Below are 26,105 nucleotides of genomic sequence, written 5' to 3'. Positions count from 1 at the left end.
ATAGCCCCATGCATCTCTCCTTTGTAGGCACCTTCACAGTTGTAAGGTTACATCTGCGTGATTATTCGATTAAAAAAAACTAACTCAACAATAGGCCTGCAAGCTCCGCAAGGGCAGGGACCACGTTGCTTGACACCTCACATAGTGCCTATAGAAAAGGTCAAAACGAATTAAGAAAATCCAACAATGCCAACATTTAAGCAATGTCCACATGTCAAACACTTCCCAACAACCGTAAGAATTAAGTTTTATTATTATTCTCATTTAACAAAGGGGAAGACTGAGTCACAGAGAGGTTAGGTAATTTGTTCGAAGCTGGGTTTTATAAAGCTAGTATGTGGTCAAACCCTGGAAGTCTGGTTTCTGGCAGACTAGTTGAAGCAATGCTCAGGGAACAGATCTTTAAGCAAGCAGGCACTTGATAATAAAAATAATTGCTGCCATTTTTTTTTGTTGATGTGTCCAATACTATTCTAAGGACTTTCAGATGAATTATCTTATCCTCCCAGTGACCCTGGGAGGGAATACTATCATTATTTTCATTTAACAGATGAGGAAACAGAGCCTCTGAAAGATTAACTGGCTTGCCCAAAGTCATCTGGCTTTGGGTGGTGAAGTTAGAATTTGAACCTTGGTTCACCTAACTTCAGAGTCTGGGAAAACCCAACTCTCTGATCCTCAGGGAGGATGGGGACAAATTCCCCACCATACCACGGATTTCTGCATTCAATTCTAGTGAGAAGACTCGGATCCCTTCTGGCACTGAGCCTATCCAGCCGGGAAGAGCTATTCCCTGGAGACCACAAAGCCACCCACTGCCCCAGGGCCTCTGCTGAGGAGTCTACATGGTGACCTCATAGACGGCTGAGCAGTGTGACTCAAGGGGCAGCCAGGAGGGGGAAGTCAGTGGAAGCTCTAAAGAACGCTGTGACCACATAGTACACCCAAAGACCATCGCCAGCCATGACCACCAGCACCTCAGCCAACCAACGCCCTCCACCTGCACGCCCCTCAGCCCGCACTGGAGTCCTTCCAGGTTCCTCTCAGTGGCTCACCTGAACCAAATTTCACCACCGTGTGTGACCATTTGGAGCCCAAATCCCAACTCTACCCCTTAGTAGCAATGGCATCGCGAACCAGTCACTGACCCTTCTGAGACCCCCTGTAAAATGAGGATAAGAAACACCCACTTCACAGGAGCAGTGTACAGACCGAATGAGGGAACGTGTGTGAAAGGCCCAGCGCGGAACCCGGCTGGGCAGCTGCCAGTCCTCCTGTTATTAAAACGCAAGGGGATGGCGGAGGGCAGAAGACGGGCCATAGCACCATTTGCCTGGAGCACCTGCTCTTCCAGATCCTTATTTTACTCACGCCTGAGAGTTTCGCACTGGGTCGCCCCACTTCCAGAGTCGGATGATAACAACAATAACAGTAAAAAATAACATTTGTTAAGTATGTACCATGGATGAGACACTAGGAAAAACGCTTTGCACCCATTATAATTTTTAAATATATAACCTGAATCTTCTAAAACATTCTATGAGGCAATCCAGAGATACACTACTTGGATTCAAACACTTGTTAACTATGTCACGTTAGGCAACTTCTTTAAACTTTCTGTTCCTCGACTCCCTAATCTCTAGAATGAGAATAATCATAATAGCACCTGTTTCATAAATTGTTGTGAGGATTAAAATAGTATATGGTGGCAGAGATATCTAGCACTTTGCCAAAAATGCACACCCCTCTAATAGTGTAGAATTGTGACTGGGAGTGGTTGTCCTACCAATGACCATAACTACCAGCCCCCCTGTATCTAGTTGAGGCCATGTGACTAGGTTCTGGTCACTGGAATGTGGAAGGAATTAATATACCCACACCCAAGACTGTCTCATAAAAACATCCCAATCCTCTATACCCCTGTTGCCCCCAATCAGGGAAGTTCCTGGGAGTCACATGTTCCAGATGGCAGAATCCGCATCAACATCCATGGAACGTGGCACCTCCCTACCTCCAAACCAACCCCCCGCCCCACCATCAACTAGACTCAACATGAATGAGAAAAAAACCTTTTATTAGGTCAGCCTTATGATGTTAGGGTTTATCTGATACAGCAGCTAGTAACACCCCAACTAATAAAGCAATTGGTACCATAAGTGGGATGTTTAAATAGGTATCATTGGCTTAGAAGCCAGACAGCGGGTTATGATATTAGAGACTAGAAAACTGAAGTCCCATGGGATACGGTGGTAAAATGTTTGGTTAAACTACCATCTATGACAACTTAGAGGATAGAACCCATGCCTACCAGGCCTGTAAGCTATAAAGAAAGAGCTTCCTGGCTGAGTTTAGCATGGTATTAGGGGAAGGGAGGAACTCAGGCATGAATCAGCCAGCTTGCAAGTAAAATCGGAAAGGAATTGTGGAGAGGTTAAAAACAACAACAACAACAAAAACAAACAAACAAACAAACCCCAACTATTTCTACCCTAAACAATCAGAGAAAAGATTGAGAAGACTTTCAAGTGAAAAATCAGTTTTAAGGGCATAAGCTTCCCACCTAAGCCTGATGGCCTCAAGGTAGCTGCCATTAGGTTGAGAGAGGCATAGGGCTAAGAATCCAAAACAAACAAACAAACAAATAACACAAGCTTCAGAACTAGGTCTAGGAAATAATTTTGGGTGTGGCTAGACTTCAGAGGTGAAGATCCTAAGTTGTTGAGAGAATTGCATTACAAAACCCAGAAGTTTGGATTTTACGTCTTTTACTGATACGACACTAAAAACGATCCTTGAGCCCCTAAAATTTCCAGAGCAGGAGCTAAGTTCCAAAGGTCAAGAGACCCTACTCCCCAAGATCCACTTCAGGGATGGCCAAGAAGAATAATGAACAAAGAAAATCCTCCCACGGGGCAGAGCCAGGAGCACAGAGAACAATGAAACAGGAAATTTCTCACAAAAGGTTTAAGCAAGAAACCTCACCCACTTCCAGGTACCTGCCCAGCAGGATTGTAGAACTGTTGAGGGCCAGTGACTTCTCTGTGTCTTCCACTACTGCCTTTTCCTGGTGGGTTATCCTCCAATGTGGTACAGCGGTGCACTGTGACAGGTAACATGCCCTTTTGGCTCATGCGTCCCTGGACCATGAGGAGCCACACTCCATCCAATAGAAAGGATAGAGATTCGCCCAAAGATCCCGAACTTTAAATTCAAAGCAGTGATAGGACAGAACATGAGTTCCCGCCTTTGGGAAAGAGAAACATGTTTTGTGTGAAAGAAGGAAGCATATAGATGTTTGGTGGCTTGGGAACCAATGACACATCTGGCCAATGATATATGGGTACAAGTGGTGAGGTCCCTTGCAGGCTTAGCCCACAACACCTTTCTTATGATGCTCTACATGCTCCTTCTTCTACTTGCAGGCTGGATGAATGGAAAAGGAAGGCCCTGAAGGCTACATGTTGATGATAAAGAAGGCAAAATTCCCAGCAGGCTTGGTACTTCAATGACCCTCCTGCCTCCTCCCACTCTACCCCTCTCCCAATCAGGCTTTAGTAAGGAAGAAATGACCTTCTATTGTATTACGCTGAGATTTGAGGGTTGTCTTTCATAATAGTTCATGTAACTATAGCAATTACAATACAGAGAGTTCTTAAAACACTATACTAGTGTAGTTAGCACCATAATAAGCACTATACAAGTGTAATTATTAATATAATACCCATTTTACAGATAGGGAAACTGCAAGTCATGGTGTAGCCAACTCCAAAGTCAAATACCATTTTATATTTACCTCTCAGGAGATGATAACCAGACCCATTTCATAGGTGAATAGGTGAGTCTGGTGCCTGGCTCAGGGTCACAAATAATAGCAGATCCAGAATTGGAGGACTTCCTTCTACTGAAAGGCTATCAGTGACCCCACCCCTGACTTCAGGTCTCTAGCTTGTTCTCTCAACGTTTTATTTTGTTGTTATTTTTATTTTGTTTCGGGAAATATCCTACTTGCAAATGCTCCAGCCCAGAACTGGCAAGTCTGTGTAGAAAACCAAATAACCCTCCACTGACCCAAATTTCAAGTTTTAATTTACACTGAGCTAGTTAATTAAAAACATACTCTGTGAGCAGACAGACACTCCCGTGGCTGGCTCATGAGATGGCTTTTGCTATTCTTTGTAAGAAGGAAGGTTCCTTCTGTGACATTTCTGTCCCTTACAGTGACAATGCACCACGGAACAGCACAGCTAGTTTAGGAAAAGGAAAACTGCTGAGTAAGCATTTAGTGCAGAATCAGAATCTATGGGGTACCCACCAAGCCAGTGTTGGTGAGACAGGGCTCATGTTAATTAATGTTTATAAAGTGATTGGGGAACCCTGAGATGAAAGAGACTATTCAAAATCCCCAAAGCTTTATTTATTATCATCAGCAGCTTGAATAATCTAGGGGTTTTTTTTTTTTGTTTTTTTTTTTAAGGAAGCCAGTATTACCCTACTACGTGGCAGATGTTTTCACAGTACTTGATCTGATTTAATCCTTTTAATCACCCTATGTGGCAGGTTTGGGTTTGTTCCTTTTTTATGTCTTTTTGTTTGTTTGTTTTTGGTAATCTTCATTGTACAGATGAGAAAACCAAGTTCAGCAAAATTAAGTAACTTGCTAGAAAGTGGAGGGGCCAAAATTTGAGGCTAGGTCCTTCTTGGTATAAATTCTTCTCTCTTTCACCATACCACATTGCCTCTTCCAGTCTTCCCCTCAAATTCTTTCTGCATTTAAAACAAAATTTCATTCAAGGATGCCTATGGCTTTTCTGATTTTGTATGTCTTCATTTACTGAAGTATATTTTACGATGCAGTAAAGAGTGCGTATCTAAAATTTTACAGTGCAATGCATTTTGACAAATGCATATACCACTGAACCCACACCCCTATTAACATAAGTGATGTTTCTAACACCCCGGAAAGTTCCCTTCATTAACATTAATGATGCCTTTAAAAAAAAAAAAAAAAGAACAAATCAAATGAGCTACTTTCCTTTGACCAAAGTAATTTTTTTTGTAACTTTGGCAGTGGGGCTGTGCCCATGGGGTCAGTCCCTGAGGTGGGCACACTGAATTTTTGATGTTGGGAATATTGGAAAGGGGGATCCGGTTAAAATTCTGCATCCTGCTGGTTCCATCTACACTAAACGCATGGGGATGATTTAATCTAGGTGAGACAGAGATGGCAGGTCCCATTGTGTCTGGATTATCATAACGATCATCACCATTTGGGCTCCTGTCATGTGTCAGACACCAGGTTGTAACACCTTTACATACATGATCTCATTTAATCCTCATAATGATTACCTCCTTTTTACAGCTGAGGGAACTGGGACTCAGAGAGGTTAGGTAACAAACCTAAGGACACACAGCTAGAAAATGGCAGCCTTGAAATTCAAATCTAAGAGCTCTGACTTTAGAGGCCTTTACAAATATTGGTTAGAGACATTGATGGGCAAATTTTAAATCCCAAAGATTTAGTGGGCCAGTTATTTTCATTCATCAAACACTACTTGACAGCTGGAAAATGCTAAGTGTTGTGCTGAGGGATATGGAAAGAGATACGAAGGTGAATTAAGACGCAAGCTTGCACCGGAGGTGCCATGGTGTGATGGGGAAACACAAAACAGGGTTCGGGTCAGGACTCTCAAGGAATGGGGAACGGGCTGGGCTATGTAAGGCCCCGGTTTGGAGACTGCGGGAGGAATGCATCAAGGAAGTCCTCATAGATATGCCAGGAAAATCCTTCTTGAGCCACCTCTTCAAGGATGAGTGGGAACCAGTCAGCTCTGCGGGGGTTTAAGGTAAAATATCTTAAGCATACACCAGTGTGGCCAAGCATGTCTGTCCAATCCTTATTTAGATTTAGCAAAATCAGTCAAGCCAGAATTTAGAAGCCCACAGAAATGCAACACTGACTGGGGTCCCGAGCTCTTTCAAACAGCTACAAATCAACATAAGAACAAAACCAGCTCTGAAGAGTAAAATAATCACCACAAAGTTCATGCCCTAAGCCCATGCCTGTGATTTTTGAGAGCCACCAAGCTGCGGCTTAGAGTCAATTATCTTGTATTTTCCAAGCTGAATCCCATGTGACTAGTTTCATGATTCCTCAGGCCTTGGCCACAAACTGGAAGGGTGGACAGGCGCAGAGATGGCGGTAAGAAGGGGCAACCGAGGTAGAAAGACTTGGAAAGATATTTCAAGAAACTCAGAAATCAACAGCTTCTTTCAGGACAGCATTGTATAACATAGTGCAATAGCTTGCTCAACTCGACAGGCATCTAGTAAGCTCCAGCTGTGTACCAGGCCCTCTCTTAGGCTTGGCAGCGGATATTAAAATGTAAAATCCTGCCCAGTTCAGTTTGTTAGAACAAAGGGTGTGTGAACTGGGACAGAAGAACGCCAGGCTGTTAAGTGTCTCTGTTCAACTATGTAGGTAATAATGAAAGGCAGGGAAGATGGCCTGAGGCAGGGAACTCACCTGTCATTAAAGAGCAAGATACTGAACTGCCCCGTACCTCAGTTTCCTCTCTATATAATGGGGATAATAGTACCTTTTCACTTGAATGTTGAAGATCAAATGAGTCAACATACAGAGTACTGTTGGATGCATATCAGCTGTTATTGCCTCCAGACCTTGGCAGTACCTGGGTCCTTAGAAAATGCTCAATAAACAGTGCTGAACACATGAATTCACGAATGAATGAGTGATGCTACTGAGTCAAAGGGGGAAAATCGATTATGTAAGGCATGGGCTCCTTCATTAGGCCAGTGGATCAGAGAGACTGCCATGCAAATTAGTTTAAGAAGTAGGTTTGATGTTTAACGTTTGTTTCCGATACCTAAGAAATTAATTGTTCATTTCTTAACTCATCTGCAGAGATGACCTGCCATTTTAAACAAGCCTAAGGAAAAGAGATGAAGGGATCACAATGAAATGTCAGTGTTTCTCATACTAAGAGATGGCTGGAGGGGCCCTGCAGCCCAGGAATTAAGCTCTGTGGTGTGGGAAACGCTGTGATGGCAGCCAACCGCAACCACCGCGCGCTCTACATTATATTTATTCCGAAAAGGATAAACACAAACACTGCCTTTAAAAGATGTTAAAGATCATAAAAGTAAAACCAACTTGAAAAAATTATACAGGCTTCTAACACAAACAGAGCTACGAGAGAGGACCTGGGGGTGTCTTACAGACCTCCACCCTTATTTTACAGATGAGGAGACTGAGGCCCAGAGAAGCTAAGCAAGTCACCCAATGCCATAACTTCAAGAGAATGGCAAAGACGAGGTGGAGAAGGGTGCCGGGATTCCCACACTTGAGCCCTCTCAGGGGACGGCTCTCTTCTCCCAAAGGACACATCGAGGGGGAAAAACTAGAGGTGGTTCCAGCCCCTGCAGGGGTAAAAGGTTGGAGGGGAGTTAGGAGTAAAGGACGATTGTAATAATGCGAGTAAGAACAGGGGAGGTGGACGTACACCATGGGAAGAAAAGTAAGCACCTCTGCTCTTTTCGTGGGAGCAGGGTTCCACACCAGGAACGGTCCAGCCCAGAGCTCCTGGGTTTGGAGGTGTATCCAGTCCCTTCTAAAGAAGCACACGCTCAGACCAATGCCTTCTCCCGGGTGTTTCCATCTCAGAATCTCACAGGGGATGTGTGGGGGTTGGAGATAAGGGCAGGAAGCCTCACAGATACCCTCTCTTTGGGGGTTGCGCCTTCGACTGGCAGCAGAGGGGGAAGGGCCCTGGCAAAGAGATCGCGAAGAGTCTCGGGGACCAACGCGGAAGTCGCGATCCCGCCCCCACCCGCGCACAGCCGCTTATACTCCTTCCTTCCCCTCCCCCAACGCTGATCAAAGCCAGGGGAAGGGACCGAGAGCTGGGAGGGTGGGTTTCCGAAGAGCTGCGGCTGGAGCCGCGCGCCTGCTCGCTCCTGCGCGCACTCTCAGGCACACTGAACATACACACGCACTTCCGCGCACACACTCACGCACAAACACAGACTCTCACAAACACGCACACACTCACATGCACAGACTTGGCACTCCCAAGAGGCCGGGCCGCGCCCGCCGTATCTCTCCTTCAAGCCCGGGGAAAATGGACAGGCAGCAACATGAATGAAATCCGCCCAGAAAGACTGCATTTCAGCTCCAACCACGCAACCTCCGGCCAAACCGCTGAATATGTACCAAAGTTTTATTTCGCTTTTAGAGTCTCCAGTTACGCTTCTACCATTTCCTGTGGAAAATTGAAGCTCTGAAGTGTCTAGCTCCGGCTTTCGCAGACAGGACAGCCAGCTAGAGCTCTCGAAAAACAAGAGCCCCAGATCGCGCCCCCTCCTCCGCCAACACCGCAGGTTCAAACCCAACCGGTTCCTGCCTCCAAAATAGGGGGATGCGGGAGGGATGACAGAACCTGCTGGAAACGACGCCCTAAATTGACAACCCCCTCCAGAACCCCTCCCCACTCCCATCCTTCCTGGGTCCCTAGTGGCTCTCCTTAAGCCAAGTGGTGACAGCCGCAGCTCTCTGCCACAGGGCACCGACGGCAAGAGCTGGGAGGTCGGCATTGGGGGGGGGGGGTCGTCCACTGCGCAGCACCCCACCAGCTGTTCGCTCGGGCCCTCAAAGGCTGCCACGGAAAAACCTGGGACCGATAAGTGTGTCCTCTCCAGCCTGTCACCACACACACACACACCCTCTCCCCTACTGTTTCTAGGCCTTTCGAGCTCTAAAACGTTCTGCCCTTACAGCCGCGGGGCCTCTCCTCCCGCGTGCTGGCAGCGTCTCCAGGAGCGCGGGGAAGTAAGCGAACTGGGCGGCGGAGGGAGCAATGCGTCTCCTCGTGAATCCCAGCGAGACAAACTCGTGCTCATGAGAATTTGGCACCTTCAAGAACCAAAAAAAAAAAAAAAAAAAAGGGAGGGGGGCCCTGGAAGAAATATGTAGTATGCGCTAATGACTGCAAACCTGGCCCCCAAAAGGGTATTGAGCTCTTCCCACAGGCTTAGGGAGGCAGCCGCCGCCCCGCCCCGCAGTGGGAGCAGAACCACGCGCTCCTGGACTTGGGACCTTCGGAGTCACGTAAAGTGGCTCCTGAGCGCCAGAGGGAACAGGCGGGTTTCGGGCCCCCTCCAGCTCGGTGGTCCCCTCGGAAGCATGGGACAGCAGCGGGTGGCCGGAACGACGCGGGAGGGGGACGCGAGGCAAACTTGCGACGAGAGTTGGCTGGGTCGAGTGGGAGGGGTAGGCACCGCGCAGCCACTTACCGCTGGCGTTCTTCCCGCAGATGAGGTGCTGGTAGGGCTGCAGGAGCCCCCAGATCTCCGAGTCGTTGTTGACAGTGTGCTCCAGCGTCTCCACGGTGAATTTGGGCACCTCGTGGAGCGCGAGGTGGTGGTGGTGGTGGTGGTTGGCAGCGGCGGCCGGCGGGGCTGCCGCGGCGGGGACAGCGGTGGCCGGCGGGGCGCAACAGCTGCTGCCCCCGCTAGCGCTGCTGGCTGCGCTGCAGGCGCCGCCGCTCGCCGCTCCCCCTCCCGGCACCTCCCGCTCCTTCTCCGCCGCCGGGGCGGCGCTGGGGCCAGAGCCCGGGCCTGGGCCGGAGCTGCTGCCCGAGCCGGGGCCGCTGCAGCTCCGGGGCAGCCCAGAGGCCACGACCCGCGCGTAGATGTCCCGGAAGAGGCTCTCCATGCAGGCGGTCAGGTAGATGGCGGCGTGCTCGTGGATGCGCAGCGCCACGCGGCTGTCCACCATCCAGCGGTACACGCGGCCCACAGAGAAGGTGAGGCCGCAGCGCGCCGACTTGCCGCGGCCCAGGCGGTCGCCGCCGGCACTGCTCATGTTGTACAGGGACAGTGCGGCCAGCGCGGCCGCGGTGCAGTGCGCCGCCAGGCCCCAGGACAGCACTATCTCCATCGCGCTCTGGATCTCGTACTTGGTGCACTTAGCGAAGCGCAGGCTCAGGCGCTGCGCCTCTTTGGCGATGCGTACCAGCGCCCGGCTCACCAGCGTCGACAGCTTGGCCAGCGCGTCTTTGGGCAGGCCGCCGGGGGCCACCGGGCCTGCCCGGGGATCCCGCGTGCGCAGCAGCAGCGCCTCCAGCTCCTGGAGGGTCCAAGGAACCTCGTCGAGGTCCGGCAGCAGCCGCGGGCAGTGCTGGCCGGCGCAGTCCAGCCCCTCGGAGTCTTCCACCAGGGCAGTGTTGACGGTGTCAAAGCTGTTGTGCCGGCTGTGCATGGAGTCAGCTAGAGGCGGCCAGCAGCTCCCGCCATACGGGGACGCCGGGTGCGAGTCGGAACAGCACAGGGACAAGTTGGAGGAGCGCACCGAGTCCGCCGCGCCACCATAACCCGAGTCCAGCGTAAGATCCTCCAGTGTCCGCACCACGGGCTTCTTACCTCGCCTGGCCATCGCTGCGCCACTTCATGCTGCGGCCGCCGGGGAGCCGAGGGTCAGGAGCAGCGAGGAGCAGCCGGCGCCGGGGCGCGGGGAGAGCCGAGTGCGAGCTGCCTCGGCTCACTTTTCCACCAGCCGCTACTACCCCCAAGTGTTACGACTTTCGGCTGCCTCCTCCGAGCTGCCGCTGTGGAATACACAGGGCAGACGCCGGAGTCATCTTCCAGAGCCCGGGCCGGAGCTGGGACGCACTGAGGAGCGAGCCAGGCCGGGAGCGAAGCTCACGCTGGGACTCGCCCCTTTCTTCCAAAATAAAGTGTCTGCCCGCTCCTCCCTGGGCCGGGCTGGGCGCAGAAGCCACCGGCCTCGGTGTTCGCAAGACGGATATCGCCTCAAATGCCGCCGCCGCAGCAGCAGCAATTTCGCGGGCAGCTGACTCGCGGCTCCAGGATCCCGGTTCCCAGCTCCCGGCGCCCGGGCCGGGGTTCGCTCCGCGCCAACCCGCCCCGCACTGAAGCGCAGCAGCGACGGCGGCGGCTGCAAACCCAGCCAAACCCCGCAAACCCCCGGCAGCCAGTGGGGCGGGCGTATGTAAAGCAGGGCCGAAGAAGAGCCAATGGGATCAGAGAATGCTAATTACCTCGCCTTTTTTTCTTCTCTCTTTTTTTTTCTTTTTAATTCCTCAACTCCAAGCATTCCCGCCCCTCACACACGCCCCCGGCCCTAATCAAGGCTGCTGGAAGTGGGGAACCGCAGCCTGGCACTTGGGGGTCCTTTAGGAACCTAGAGACGCATATGCTGCCCCACCCCTGCTGCTGTCCTTACCTCTCAGACTCCTGGTTTTGGTACCAGAATGCGAAGGTGATAGGTTGAGCAGGTGATTCTTCCACCCACCCACCGAGGTATGCTCCCCCAGCTGTTTACAAAAGCGTCTGTCTGGGGTCGCTCTCTACCCAATGCGTTTCGGATTTCACTTCCTTTTTTCTCTAATACACGAAGCGTGTTTTTTCTCCCTCTCTCCCCAGCTCCGCCTTCAGGTTCCCAAACCAATTTCTGCGGCCCTGGCCCTCTTTCAGCCCGGGTTTGCCCCAGTGTGGAGGGAATTAAGAAACCAGGCGAGCTGAGGGGCCAGAGCAAGGAACACCCACTGGAAGGCCAATTCGCTGGATATTCGCCGCCTGCCACTAGGGCACATTAACTAGGTTTCTTTCAGTAGCCAGGAGGACCATGGGCCTACCCTTCGAAGGCCTGGGGGGTGTTCTTAGAGGAAAAGGCTCATGTCCCCTGGTGAGTGTGGTTCCAAACAGCCTTGCCTTAGAAAAGGGTAAATTTGCACGGAGGAGAGTTTTCATTTTTGACTAAAGAAAGATAGACCATATATGTATGACTTGGCTGCATTTATTTCAATGGCGTTGTCTTCTTGTTTGTCCCCACCCACCAGGGCAGAAACCTTACCTTACTCACCTGGGGTTCCCCAGCTCTCACACAGTGTCTCTACCTGGGGTAGAGAACAATCTTCCTCTGGCTGGCTAGAATTTTTGTGTTAGAATTTCCCTTCTGTGGGAAGGAAGCCCAGACCCCTCAGGGCTGGCTCAGGTGCTTGGAGTGACACCCGACACCCCCCCACCCCCACATGCCTCACCCATTCTGAGGCTGTTGATTTCTGGGCCCTTGTGACACTAGGTTGTTTCAGTCTGACAACATGTCTAGACTGCACACTGGACCAGGGGTTCCCCATCTATAGGCCTGGCACAAAATAGGCACTCAGTAAATATCTGATGTAAATGGGTGGATGAAGGAAGGAAAGACATGCTTTTGAACTGTTGGCTTAAAGTTCAACAATAATAGACTTTCCCAGATACCCCAGTAGGTTGTCTGTTTCTCGTATCTGTCATTCCAAATCTACCATCACAGTTCCGTTCACCACAATACACCAACTAACCAGAGCTTGAAATTGAAAGCTACCTATGCTTTCACATCAATAAATCACCCTCACCCTACGTCTCTCTTTGACTATTGTAATATTCTACCAACTGGTCTCCTCTCCTGCCTCTTCTTTCTCCAAACCATGGAGGCCAAGAATCTTCCAAAAGCCCCGTTCTGATCTTGTAATTCCTCTGGAAAAAATCCATAGGCTCCACATTGCCTTCCTGGTAAATCAAGTTCTTACTGATTAGCTGGCCTTCAGTGATCTCTTCACTCTGTTCCTGTAATTTTCAAAACCTTTCAGAAGGGACCGTGATGATTAGTCTTACGTATCTACTAGAGTGGGCCACAGGTGCCCATCTTGCACAGTATGTCTGGGTATGTCTCTGAGGCTCTTTCCAGATGAGATTAGCATTCGAATCTATGGACCCAGTAAAGTAGATTGCCCTCCCCAACGTGGTTTTCCTCACCTCACTGATTGAACTAGGAGATTTCATCTTATCTTCTCCAGACTTTGAACTAGAATCGACATCATCTGCTCCCCTGATTCTCAGGTCTTCTGGCTTGAACGGAATTTTACCACCAGCTTTCCCAGGCCTCCCGCTTGCAAACATCAGAGCATGGGGGGGGTCTCTGCTACTATAGTTATATGAACCAATTCCTCATTATAAATCCCTCTATGTTTTCTCTGTTTTTCCAGAGAATCAAAACCAATAGAATATATATTACATATGTATATACAATATATATAATTCTTTGGAAACCCAACTAATATAGGAACATATGGTCTTTAATGATCTGAGCCTGGCCTTTCTCTCTAGCCTCTGTCATCACCCTGGCCTCACATAGACACACAGGTATACTCACACATCTACACAGATACAAGCACACTCATGAACACACAGACATACACATACGCACACCCTGCTCTCTAGCCATACTGAAATCCCTTGCTGGTTTTTCAAGTTCCAGAGTTTTTCCTTGCATCCAATAAGCCTTCGTGGATGCTGTTCCTTTTGCTCAGCACACTTTGTCTTCTTCCTCTCCACCTGGCAAAGTTCTCCTCCTCTGAGATTCAAGTTTACCACCACTGAAAAGTTTCTCTCGCTGCTGCCGGCTCTTCACCCAGCCCAGATCTGGGGAGGTGTCTCCATCGCTGTTGCTCCGGGTTTGTTCCCAGGACCTTTACTCTTCCCCTCTATGTGTTTCCCTGTGGTTGCACCCACTCGTACGCCTCAGTTACCACCTATGTGCTGGTACCGCTTGAGTGATCACCACTCTCAGTAGAGGGCAGGCAGCAAGAGAACCCCCGGGAAAGCCTCGTGCATAGGGGAAAAAAGAGACTGAAAGCAAAGGCCTTAGCATTGATTTATCTTCTTCTGTGGCACGAGGTCGACTTGGGTTCCAGTACTGCCTCTGCCAGTTTTCCAGTCAGGTTCCTAGTGTTCACTCATTCAGTCTCTTTTATCCTTTTCTTGCTTTTGAAATGCACTAAATAATCACACCCATGGGGGTTACATGAGATTTTTCCATATACAGGATTTAACACAGTGTCCTACACATGACAGATAATTACCCTATAAATGTCTGTTACCATCATCTACATTTTTCTATTTTCCACAATAAACACATTTCTCAAAGAGTCAGGAAACAATGACAAATGTTATACATAAAATCCAACGTACGCTTCCAGGCTGGGCTGAAATGCCACCTCCTCTTGGACGATTTTCCATATATCAGCAGAAATGTTCTTCCCTCTTAAGCTATAGATGTTATGCGCATGCTCCCTCTCACCTTCCAGAGGGCTCGCTCCTTCAAAGCTGGCATCTTGCCCCCCAACACAGTGCCAGTAGTACTGATGAGTTTATTCCATAGTATTATGAATAAACCAAACCGTATATCCATTTAGATTACTAAAATAAATCATTAATGATAATGTTTAAGTGTCTGAGTGTGAATGACCTCAAAATACTGAAAAAAATAAACACATCAACCAAATGCTAAAAATTAGCTCCATACTATTAGAAAGCTCAGCGTCTGCAAAGAAGCATGAAGAAAATTTAAATAATCCTGAATTCCGCCTCACAGAGGTCATCACCATTAACCTCTTGTATTTCCTTATAGTCTTTCTAATTTTTTCCCATCTTTTTTTCTTCTAAACATATATATTTTAAGGGTTGTAATTATTCTGTAAATTATGTTGCATTTTGATTTTTGTCCTCAAGGAATTTCCTCAAACTCGATTGTATAATCATTCCGCATGCTATTAAATATGCATCCAACTTATTCCTTTTTTTTTTTTTTTTGGTGGTTACAAAATATTTCAACATATGTTTATACCTTAATTTGTGTATTTTGAGTCCCCAATTGGTCGTTTCTGTTTTCCAACTGCTGTAATAATGCTGGGATGAACCTCTTTGTATATAAATAACTCTCTTCTTCAAAACTGAAAGTCTCACATATATTATCCTCTAAGAAATACAGATAGACAATAAATATACACTAAAGATTAAAAAATAAACAAAAAAATCAGAAGTTAAATTACTGGGATTTTTGCCTATCAGATTAGCAAAGATTTATAAAGTCAAGTCATGATGAATGTGTGTCATGGTGAGGCATAAATTAGGGCAATCTTTCGGGAGGGCAGTTTGCCAATATGTATCAAAATGTCAGTATGCATTCCCTGTGATTTCCCAGAAATCCTATATTCTGATGTTATCCGAGGTGATCCTTGTGGGTTTTTTCAAAACTATACAGGATGCTCTTGGTAAGGTTGCTTTAACATAGGACTTTGGGAAACAATCTCAGTGTCTTTCAATAAGGCCTGATGAAATCAATTATAGTGATTTATATAAGGAAATATGAAGTAGTTGCAAAGAATAAGGATGGCCGTCTTTATTTCTACAACATATTGGTGAGGGAAGAAATTTTTGAAAATAGGTTTTGGAATTTACATTTAATATGATTGCATTCATGTAAAATGCTTTACGTAGGCTAAATATGTATGCAGACATATCTTGTTTTATTGCACTTTGCTTAATTATGCTTCACAGATATTGCATTTTTACAAATTAAAAGCAAGACTCTCCACCGGCAAAAAGATTACAACTCACTTTACTGCAGTAATCTGGAACCGAACCTATGAGATCTCTGAAGTGTGCCTGTGTAAGTGTGTAAACGTGCCTGAAATGATGGTAGTAGTAGCTATAACTAGTTTTTTGGATTTCTAGTGTTTTTTAACTCTCTTCTTTGTACTTCTATACTTTTTATGATAAACAGGTATCATTTTTATTAGCTCCAGGATGCTATTTGCAGAAGAAAATTAAATTGTTTTATGCCCATTATTCTGAAGCCTACCTGTCAATCAGAGTACTAAAATATAATCCTTCGTCCTTCAGCATTCTAGAAAACAATCAGCTAGTATAGCAACTAACACAACAACCAGAATGTGAAACAGCTGCATTCAGTTGGATTCACATGTGTTGAAGGCTTCCTCATGAGCTTCTCATGCATCTACTGTATGTGAGCTGCAAGGCCACTTGGGTTTGAAGCCCAGCTTCCTACTTCCTCGCTATATACCTTTCAGCAAGTTTCTCAGCCTCTTCATGCCCCACTGTGTACCTCTGTTCTTCATCTGTAATTGGGGATAATAATACCACATGTCTCAGTAGTTACCCATGAGGATTGACTGAGATCACCACAACAATGTCCAGCACTGTAAATGTTCACCAGTGTTGATTACTCTTATTACAGGTCAGGTAGAGTGAGTGATGGTTGTAGGCAGATGGGGGGAGTCTGCCTCCTTTCCGGGTCCTGCTCTTGTTGTTGAGCTTTTAGTCCAAAGACAGATATGAATAAGAGCTGCAAGTGCAAAGAATTTCAAGAAAGGGCAAGTTCAAGGATTATACACATGAATTAAAAGATTGCTGTACCATTTCCGAGCAAGCCCCTTGTAAATATCAGCTATTTCCTAAATGGAGTCAGTGTGTGTGAAGCTCAGAAATGATCCCTTTGCTATACAGAGGGAGTGCAAGACTCTGTTACTAGGTGGAAGACAATAAATGTCCACCTCGATTTCAATTTGCGCCACATGAGAAAGGAAAATGTGCGCCCACTATTTTCGAAATTTCTCCTGCAAGAAAGAATCATAGAGTCTACATAATAGTTTGCTCAGTTGCAGAGTAGATAGGTCATGCAGCTCAAAGAGCTTTAAAAGGTAACTTTTAAGCAAGGAGTATAGTTGCATCTGTCATTATAAGGGGGTTCTCAGAGCAGATCCCAATGTGAGCATGGCCTTCACAGCAGTGATTTTTCATGGCTGGAGGTCATGCATCTTTTGATGAACTGGTAAAGCTACCAGTTCTCTCCCTATAAAAGTGCATGTATGTGCATAAACACTACTTATATACAATTGTTATATGATATTTGGAATTCAGCAACCCCTAGATTTTACCCATGGATTTCCTACTGTCCCGTTAATATGGTAATTGCTATACCCCTCCTGTGGAATTCTAAAAATGAAGAGGTACAGATCCTTTCCACTTGGAACTTCTGCTCTCAGTAGGAGGTCCAGCCTGGGAACACCTTAAATTTCAATCTGAAGGAACTAATGCAAAGAATCAGTTACAGAGGAGACAGGAGAGCTGAGGAGCTAAATGGGACAGGAAGACGACAACCAGGAAAGTAGCAAGAAGGCTCTGCTACCCACAAGGCTGGAGGGACGGGGAAAAGATGGTGTTGCCAGAGCCCAGAAGCCAACCCATCGGACAGGATCTACAACCACAATGGAGGCTGAGCAGGAGAGACAGCTCCAGGTTGGGAGGGGCTGCCTGGCAGGGTCTGGATTCATGGATGAGACACAACTGCTGTGAGGAACGCAACCAGAAACAGACAGGGAGGGGACAGAAAAACCCTGGGCTCTCCTCTCCTCCTGAACCCTGTCTTCTGCCAGTCTCTCCCGTTGTCCAAAACCACCAAGAAGCTGGAGGGCAAAGGAGTTTGGGAAAGTTAGAATGCTGCAGGATGAAAGATTGTATTTTAGTACTCTGATTGACAGGAAGGCTTCAGAATAATGGGCAGAAAATAATTTAATTTTCTTCTGAAAATAGCGTTCTGGCACTAGTAAAAATGATATCTGTTTATCATTAAAAGTTCAGAAGTACAAAGAAGAACATTAAAAATCACCAGAAATCCAAAAAACTAGTTACAGCTATTATTACCATCATTTCAGGCATGTTTACATACTTACACAGGCACACTTCAGAGATAGCGTAGGTAGATATGAAACAGACAAAGCAGAACAGAAGGGCAGGTATGGCTATGAGCACGGACAAGTAAAGGACCAGTTCAGGAAGATGATATTTCAAGATGTATCTATTATGGAATATGTCCCAAATTAATGCTGCAAACTTTCAGAGGAGGAGGCTTTGATTCTGTCCCCTGTTTGTTCCCATTGTCCTTACCCTGGTAAAATCATTCATTGCCTCCCGTTGGGACTGTTCCAAAGAGCCCCACACTTGGTATCCCCAGTGCCAGCCTCGTCTTTTCATCCAGATGTACTGGCTCATTTTTATAAAACAGCACACCATCACCATCAGAGAGAAGCAGTGCTAATCTCTGTCCAATCTCGTTTGCTGCCATCTGCCCTGGTTACCTGGCTTCATACTCTGTAAACTAATTATAGCTTCTTAACTACACCGTGTGTCTTCACTAATACTGTTTCCTCTGTATCAAATGTCTTTTTTTTTTTCTTTCTGTTTTGCCCATTGGACTCCTATGCATTCTTCAATGCCCATCTCAAATATCATCGCTTTAGTAAGAACTACCATTCTCCTGGTGTCCTGCCCCGTAGAACTAGCCTCTTTGCTCTACGTCTTTAAATGTACCTCTACTACAGCTTTTATTGATAATTATCAGCCATAATCAATGTCAGCAGCAGCAGCTACAGCGGTTTCCTGCTCTTTTCTCTTTGTAAGAGAGTAGTAGTTCATAGTGTGGGCTTGAGGTCAAAAAGAGCTCTATTTGTGTACCAGTGGCCGGCTGCATGATTTTTACATAAGTTTTTAACCTCTGAGTTTCCATCTATTAATTCTTTATGTGGGGAAGATCATAATGCCTCATAACCTCATAAGGGTTTTCGCTTGATGAAACAAGGCATGTAAGTAATTAGCACAGTGCCTGGTATACAGAATGGCTCTGATAAATAGCAGCTACCATTATCTAATCTTAGTCTTTTAACTAAAAAATAAAAGAGAGATCACATTGTATATATTGATTTATAAACTACTTTTTTCATTAAAATATATCACTTTTCTTAGGTGGTCTTTTTTATATTTTTCAACTTTTTATTTTATTTAAACAGAAAAGTTGATTGATAGATAAAATAAACACTCCATTCACTCATCACCCAGATTCCCCATTTCTAACATTTGCTTTCTCTCTCTTTCTGTAAAAGAGGTCTGTCTGCGTGTGTATATATGTTCTTTTTTTCCTGAACCATTTGAAAGTAAGTCGCAAAGATCATGATACTTTAGCACGTATCGTACGTTCTCCTACAAGGAGCTGTAAGACCATTGTCATGCCCAAGAAATAACACTGATATAATAACATTATCTAAAATATAATTCATATTTCAATTGTTCCCAAAGTGCCCTTTATAGTGGCTTTTCCTTATATTATCCGATGACCACATAGAATTCTACTGAACAGATGTCCAATAATTTGTTCAATGAATCTATTATCGTTGGACATTTAGCTTCTTTCAGCATTGCATAATTGTACACAGCTCTAAAAAAAAAAAATCTTTACAGTTATGTCTTTATGTATTTGACTTCTTACTTCCTTGGGGAAAATTCCTATAATGGAATTTGGTCCAAGGCAATGCAGCATTCTAAAAGCCTGATGCATGAGGCTAAACTGCTCTTCAAGAAGACTGCACCAATTATACCCACCAGCAGTGTGCAAGGGTGCCTGCCTCCATTCTTTTGACATCATTGCTATTATTATTTCCATATTTATCAATTTAACAAGAGAAATAATAATAACTAACACTTATATACCATTCCTGATGTGCAAGGCACTATTCCACTTGTATAATATATATCAACTTCCTTACCCCTTACAACACCCTATAACCTCCATTTTACAGATGAGAAAACTGAAGCAAAGAGTGTTTTAGCAGCGTGCCCAAGGCCATACAATTAAGGAGAACAACCCAATAATATCACATATCTATGTTATATTATTACCGCTTAATATAGCGTCTAACATTTATTTGATCGCCCTGAGGCTGAATTTGTTTACATATTTGTCTTTTATATCTTTGCTTGGAGGAATTTCCTGTTTACACCATTTCCTTCTGGTGGGGGGAGGGGGTAGATCCTAAGATGTTTGTCTTTTTCTTAATTATTTTTAAGAATTACTTATTGAATAAAAATAATCTTTCTGTGTCATACATGTTATGGATAATTCTCCGTGGCTTGCCATTTCCTCCATTTAAATTTGTTTGTTTGTTTGTTTGTTTGTTTAGCTAGCTAAGTAGCATGAGATTTCTGTTTTCACATAGTTAATTTGTTAATTCTTCTATTTGATGTTGGTAGGACAGAGAGGCCTATTCTGCTTTCAAGACGATAAATATCATCCTCTATTTTCTCTTCCATCTTTATATTTTACTTGTAAATCTTCAATCCACCTCATTTCTCTGCACCTTTGCCAACATCAGTGCTGCCTTATTTCTATACCAGACTCCAAATGCCTTCCCAGGGTAGAAACGGGACATCGTTTGCTAAGATGCGTGTCCCAGGACATTTACTACTTCCTTAAATCTGGAAATGTCATGTAAATTCCTGAGGAGCAGGGCACCAGAGACAAAACAGGGTTGCCATTTCCATCTGTTTCACAGACGAGATGCCCCTTTTTCTCCTTCCTTTTCATCAAAAAGATGAAACACTTGATCCACATTAGACAATTAAGACAAAAGCCCTGCTTCCCCTGGCCTCTGTGAAGCGGGCTGTTGTAGGAGAGGGAAAAGCATGCCAAGAATTCATTTCAATTTGAAAGATCTTTTCAGGGCTCCATTTGTTCCAAGAGTTTTTTTAAACATTTTAAATACAGTTGGATGAAGTACTTCAGGCACTGTTTCAATACCGATTATGTCTCCTCTCTTTGAGGACAATGCTTTGCTTCAATACACATTACTGTTTTCAGCAAAGGTTTGATTTTAACATTAGCCGATCCCATTCTTTTTCTCCTTTGCTCTTTGCCCAAACATTGTGGCTGAAGCCATTATTCACAATATGAAACAATTAGTGGATCTCCAAATATACTTCAGGAGAAATACAGCAGCCCCATCGCCCGAGCAACAGTTTGGTGCTTGCAAGGCCTTACATCCCTACAACACAGTGATCAGTCAACGTTCGCTAGGTAACTTAGTGAAAGTGTGCATGGGACTCAGGAAAAGAAGAATGGCTATAAAGCCTATAATGAACAAAGTGGGACATACTCTAAAATTTTTGCAGGGGAGCTTAAGCCTTTAAAATTACAACTTTAATTCATTTACTCATTTAGCTAATAGAGAATTTTCCAATATGTGTTCCATAAAACATTAGCCCTATGGAATGCAGAGGGGAAAAAAAAAAGTTTAAAAGTTAGAGACCCATTCTTCCTCTCTTAGAGATTCATGATGAACATTTGCATATTAAAGCCTCTGTGTATTTCTGCAGCTCAGAAGCCTGTTTAAATTAATTTAAACTCTATAAGGGTAGAAATCAGGTCTGTTGTGCTCATTAATGTGTCCTAAGAGCTTCATGTAGTGTTATTAGATATTTATTGAATGAATGAATGAATGAATGTTATAGTTATCTATGATTGATAAAGAATTACCTCCAAACTTAGTGGTTTACAACAACAAACACTTTTTACATCACCGTTTCTGTGGATCAGGAATCCGGTGGGGGAGTCCTCAGCTCAGGGTCTCACAGGCTATAATCAAGGTGTCAGCTGGGGTGCAGTCATCAAGATCACTTATAGCTGTTGGTAAACCTCAAGTACTCACTGGCTATTGGCTAGAGGCTTCAGTTCCTTGTCACATGGGCAACTCACAGCATGACAGTTGGCTTCGCTCTGAACAAAAGGGTAAGAGAAGGTACTGAACATGGAAGCCACGGTCTTTTTGTAACCCAATAACTTGTCATTCTGTTTGTTAGCTGTAAATCAATAAATGGCAACCCACACCCAAGAAGGGGGCAGGAGTTTATCCAAGGGTGTACCCACCAGAAGATAGGATCATTGACTAGCTCCCAGGCTGGCTACCATAAAGCAAGACTGAATGAACACAGCATTTTCTATTTTATTTGGCCTTCTAACCTTTTTTTTTTTAAGTAATAGCATTTTCATTTGAAAAAACACTTGGGAAAGCATGTAGAACTAATATGTGTTGAGCGCTAAGTCCTAGGGCATAAGACTAAATAAGATACAATTCCTTTGTTAATTTATTCTTTAAAACAAAACAAAACAAATGTTTGAGTACCTAATGCTGTCTCCTTAAAGAGCTTAGAATTTAGCTCATATCTTAGAATCCCTTTTAGAATGCATCACCTTGGCAAAAGCAGGTTTCATTGATCAGCAGTATAGATTCCAACTGAAAAAGATGGAGATGTCTATCATGTTTGTGGCTTTTTGACTGACTAGAATGTGCCCTCGATCATGCACCTCTTTGATGAAACCCTGAACATGACCTGACTTTGGCTGGTTGGATGATTCTACCAGGATTTTGAATATTAAATGAGTCACGCGAAATGCAGAGCTAGTTAGCAAGTATTTGTGGTGGAAGTGGTATTGGAACTTGCAGATTCATCAAAGCTGATCACAAATACAAAAGTTCTTTTTCTGGGCACTTAATCGAATTGTACTTTCCCACCCCCTAAGAAATTAGGTATGGTCATGGACTCTGCTTTGGTCAGTGAAATAGAGGGGAAGTAGCTTGTGTCACATCAGAAAAGAACTTTATGAGCTGGTCAAACTGGTTAGCTCCAATTGTCCTCGTGCCCTTCCCTTTTCCAGATTCTGGGATCATGGAAGCATAAGGCCTCCATTGTCCTGGAACCTTAAGTGACTCTGATGAGCGGAGTCCCCCTGCCCACCACTCTGGAACCATAATGGGAGTGAGAAATGTACCTTTGTCATTTAAGCCATTGAGATGTTGGAGCTGTTTGTCACTGCAGTATAATCTAGCGGATACAGTGGTGCAGCGGTAAACATCAGCATTCAGTTTCTAGAAATGGTAGACTGAGTGTCCAGCAGTGGTGGTGACCATGGTAGCAGCTCACGTAGCCATGACTTTGGCTGTATTTTTCTCTTTTTTTAATCTAACCTTTCTTTGTTCTTGCCTGTGTTATAAAGCTGGTTCTGTGAGCTACATCCTTCCAATAAAGTCCTCTCCTGCATATATAACTCAGGGCAGTTTTTGTTGCTGGCAGCCAAAAACCTTGCCTAATACTAATTCTGTTTCATCTAACAGGAATTTATTGAGCCCAGTGTGCCCATCACTGTCTTAACTATAGGTATGCTTCAGATTGGAACTCAGTAACGAATAAGACATACTTCCTAATCTCAAGTAATTTATAATCTCATCAAACAAATAATATGCATATGAAAGAAACATTGAGAAATGTAAAATTTAAAATAGGCCACGTGACACGGAAGGCACATGGGTGGTTTCCTCACTTAGAAGAAAGACACAGATTAAACGAGATAGGGCGTGTGCATTTTAATTCTTTGTACTACCCTTCACTTATCAAAACTGAAGTTTTGATTTGAGCAGCGTTCTCTCAACACTAGAAATACGACTATTACAACAGTGCCTGGCACACAGTCAGCAGTTAAGTATATATTTGTTGAATGACTTAATGAGTGACCGCGATCGGGGGCACATAGGCTTGAGAATTAGCAACCTAGGATTGGAATCCTGCTTCTACCATTTAGTAGCTTTGGGCTGCTGCACAAGAGCCTTGAAAGGGAGATGCTACTGTCGGTTCACCAAGATCGTCGGCAGAACTGAATATATAAGACGGCATATCGGAAGCGTGCAATAAATGGAATGTAAGCATTTTGACAAACCACATACATATATGTACCGATGTGCGTGTGGGCTTGCACTCCCCAGAATTCATTTCACTTAATTTATTAATTCGTATAGTTCCTGAGCATCAACCATAAGCTGCACGTTACTGCTCAGGACTGAGAAGCAATGGCGAGCATGACGTAAACCTTATGATAAGTAGGGTGACGAGGGAATTTCAGGGAGCTGTACTACTGGGAAAGTTTAGACTGGCCTCTTGTAAAAAATCGGCAATTTTGCCTTTCGCACTTTTCCAAAGTCCTGGGAGTTCTCCCAAATTCCAAATTCCACCCTCTGTACTTCTGCCAGCTGAGGAAAAAAAAAAATCAAAGTCCATATGTGGCAGATGCTGTAAGTCACCTCTCTGATATCCATTTCTCCTTTCTCCTTACCATTAGAACCTTGATTTTCTTCAGAATCGTAATGTGCCCTGTATAAGAACCACATTTCCTAACTTCCGCAGCTGGCGGTGGCTGCGGGGCTTCGTTCCATAAGCAGAAGTGTGCTGGACATTTCTGGAAAGGATTTGCTTTTTTGATTAGGTGCCACCTCCTCCTCCCAGTCACTTCCTTCTTTTACCAGCCTGGAACATGAAAGGGAGGCCAGAGGTGGAGTGAACATCCTGTGCTCATGAGGACACTATGGGGTAAAGAAAGCCACTCACCGAAGATGAGGTGGAGAGGCAAGCTGCAGGAGCCACGAGGCCCTGATGACACTGTGAAGCCACCCTGCCAGCCTGAACAAGCCACTGTTGTTTGGGTCTTCGGTTGCTCAACAAAATTCTGAGCCTTTAATGTTATAGGTATTCATCTAACAAAGATTTATTGAGCACCTACTATGTGTAAGGCACTATTCTAGGCTCTAGACATATAGCAGAGAGCGAAAAATACAGATATCTGCCTTTAAGGGGCTAACTTTCAGAGTTGAGGGTATAAACAAGGTAAGTAGTAAAATACGTATTATGTTAGTGAAAAGTGCTGAGGAGAAAAACCGTGGGAGGAGGTAGACGCTGTCAGGGGGGTGGGGGGCATATTTGCAGAATCCTGCTGTACGGCCTTGTACATCAATGCAAAGGCTTTGGCTTCTACTAGAAGTAACTGACCAGCTATTGGTAGGAACTGAGCACAGGAGCGACATGCTCTGCATTGTGTCTTAACAGGATCACGCTGACTGTTGGGTAGAGATTAGAAAAGGGAGATTAGGGGCAAGACTGAAAGCAGGGAGACCAGTTAAGAGACAACCTCAGTAATCCAGGCTCCTGCCACATGAAATAGTTCCTTGGTTTCCAATGTTACTCAGATAATCTGTTCAACCTCCACGCCTCATGCATAATTAATGACACCTACCTCTCCTCCAAAGGGGAGGACCCCCAGTGCTTGCAACCTGACTTGCCAAGCAGAACATGAAGAACTTTTTATCTAATTGAAACAGTGGGGGAGATTTCAAACAGGCAACATGCAATTGGCCAAATTAGAAGAGACACAGGACACCAAAGCTCACACCCCCATAAAAATCAAAAACAAAAAGCAGCCCAGCTCTTAGCTCAAGTGATCTGCAGAGAAGGCCTGGGACAAGGACATTTATTCACAGCGAGCTCATCACAAATACTGAGCTTTGGACAGCACCGATGGAGTGGCTGTTTGCCTCCCTTCTACTGCAGATACTATGCTGGCCATGGGGTCAGGAAAGGCTCCTGATAAAGATCGGCCATGTCTGATTGAGGTCTGGCTGAGATGGACATGCTCAGTGGCCATCTGCTGGTACAGGAGCTGTGTCGAGAGGTGGGTAGTAGCGAGGTTGGCAGACATTGTTCTTGCCTCCCCATCGCCATCCTTCCCTTCCTTTCGTTAAGAAGGATCCTCACCTTTGTTCTGCCAGCTCTGAGTGGCCAAGTTCCTAGGCCGCCTGGGCCCTTCCCTGTCCCAGGGATGAATCTTCATTGGTCTATGCCAGCCCCAGGGTTCTCATTCTTCTTGCTACAGATAGTGGCCACAAGAACATGTCTCTGAGATCTCCTACTGCAGGGAGTGTAACTGGACATCAGTTCATCTGCTGTGCTCAAAAATCCACAACCGCTTTGGCGAAGACTTGTGTTTCCCATGGGCTGCTCCCAGCCACTGATAGAGTGTGGCAGGGAAACCAAGACAGGCTGACTCCTGGGAGACTCAGGATTGCTTCAACAAGTGGCTAGTTCTCACCAAAGGCCTTGCCGAACTTTGCTTAGACTACCCTGCAGTGCAAGATGCTTTCACCCAACCTTCCTTCCTCTCTCTCTCCTTTACTCAGAGTCAGACCTGCACAGCTGTCTGCCAGCTCTCCCTATCTCTTCCCACTCCCTCCCATCTTCTCTCATGGGCATTTCTCTTAATACATCGTTAGTATGTTTAACTCAACCTTGGCATCTGCTTTTTAGAGAACCTGAACCAACCCACCAAGTAACAAATAATGCACGGCGTGCGATACAGTTTTGGCCAATGAGGTGCCATGGGAAGTCTGAGGTGGAGCTAGGGGAGGCTTCTAGGAAGCTTTGCTTTGTTCTTAGAAAATGGACCCACAGTAGGACAATTCTTTTTTCCAGCTTAGGAACAGGGGTGGATCCAGATTTTGTGGGTCCTAAAGTGTATAAAG

At 45.4% G+C, this 26,105-nt stretch overlaps 1 protein-coding gene and 1 long non-coding RNA gene across 6 annotated transcripts in view; both read right to left on the bottom strand.

Annotated features, from left to right (window-relative positions):
• The window catches only part of BTBD11 (BTB domain containing 11), a 256,972-nt gene extending 245,973 nt beyond the window's left edge, over positions 1-10,999 (bottom strand). The window contains exon 1 of one of the 2 annotated variants that reach the window (XM_016148053.2): positions 9,310-10,999. In XM_016148053.2, coding sequence (XP_016003539.1) covers positions 9,310-10,450 — 1,141 coding nt within the window. In that variant the 5' untranslated portion in view covers positions 10,451-10,999. The remainder of the gene's footprint in view (positions 1-9,309) is intronic. The other variant, XM_016148052.2, reaches the window with a different exon arrangement.
• A 6,552-nt stretch (positions 11,000-17,551) lies between these two features.
• Positions 17,552-26,105, bottom strand: part of LOC118613765 — a 94,346-nt gene continuing 85,792 nt past the window's right edge. For 3 of the 4 annotated variants that reach the window (XR_004955818.1, XR_004955817.1, XR_004955821.1), the window contains one exon: positions 17,552-21,481. This is a non-coding gene — a long non-coding RNA (uncharacterized LOC118613765). Of the gene's footprint in view, positions 21,482-23,869; positions 24,061-26,105 lie in introns of those variants that run through there. The other variant, XR_004955819.1, reaches the window with a different exon arrangement.

The sequence above is a fragment of the Rousettus aegyptiacus genome, unplaced genomic scaffold, assembly GCF_014176215.1.
Source record: "Rousettus aegyptiacus isolate mRouAeg1 unplaced genomic scaffold, mRouAeg1.p scaffold_m13_p_2, whole genome shotgun sequence".
Taxonomy (NCBI): domain Eukaryota; kingdom Metazoa; phylum Chordata; class Mammalia; order Chiroptera; family Pteropodidae; genus Rousettus; species Rousettus aegyptiacus.
This window is presented reverse-complemented; position numbering and strand designations above follow the sequence as displayed.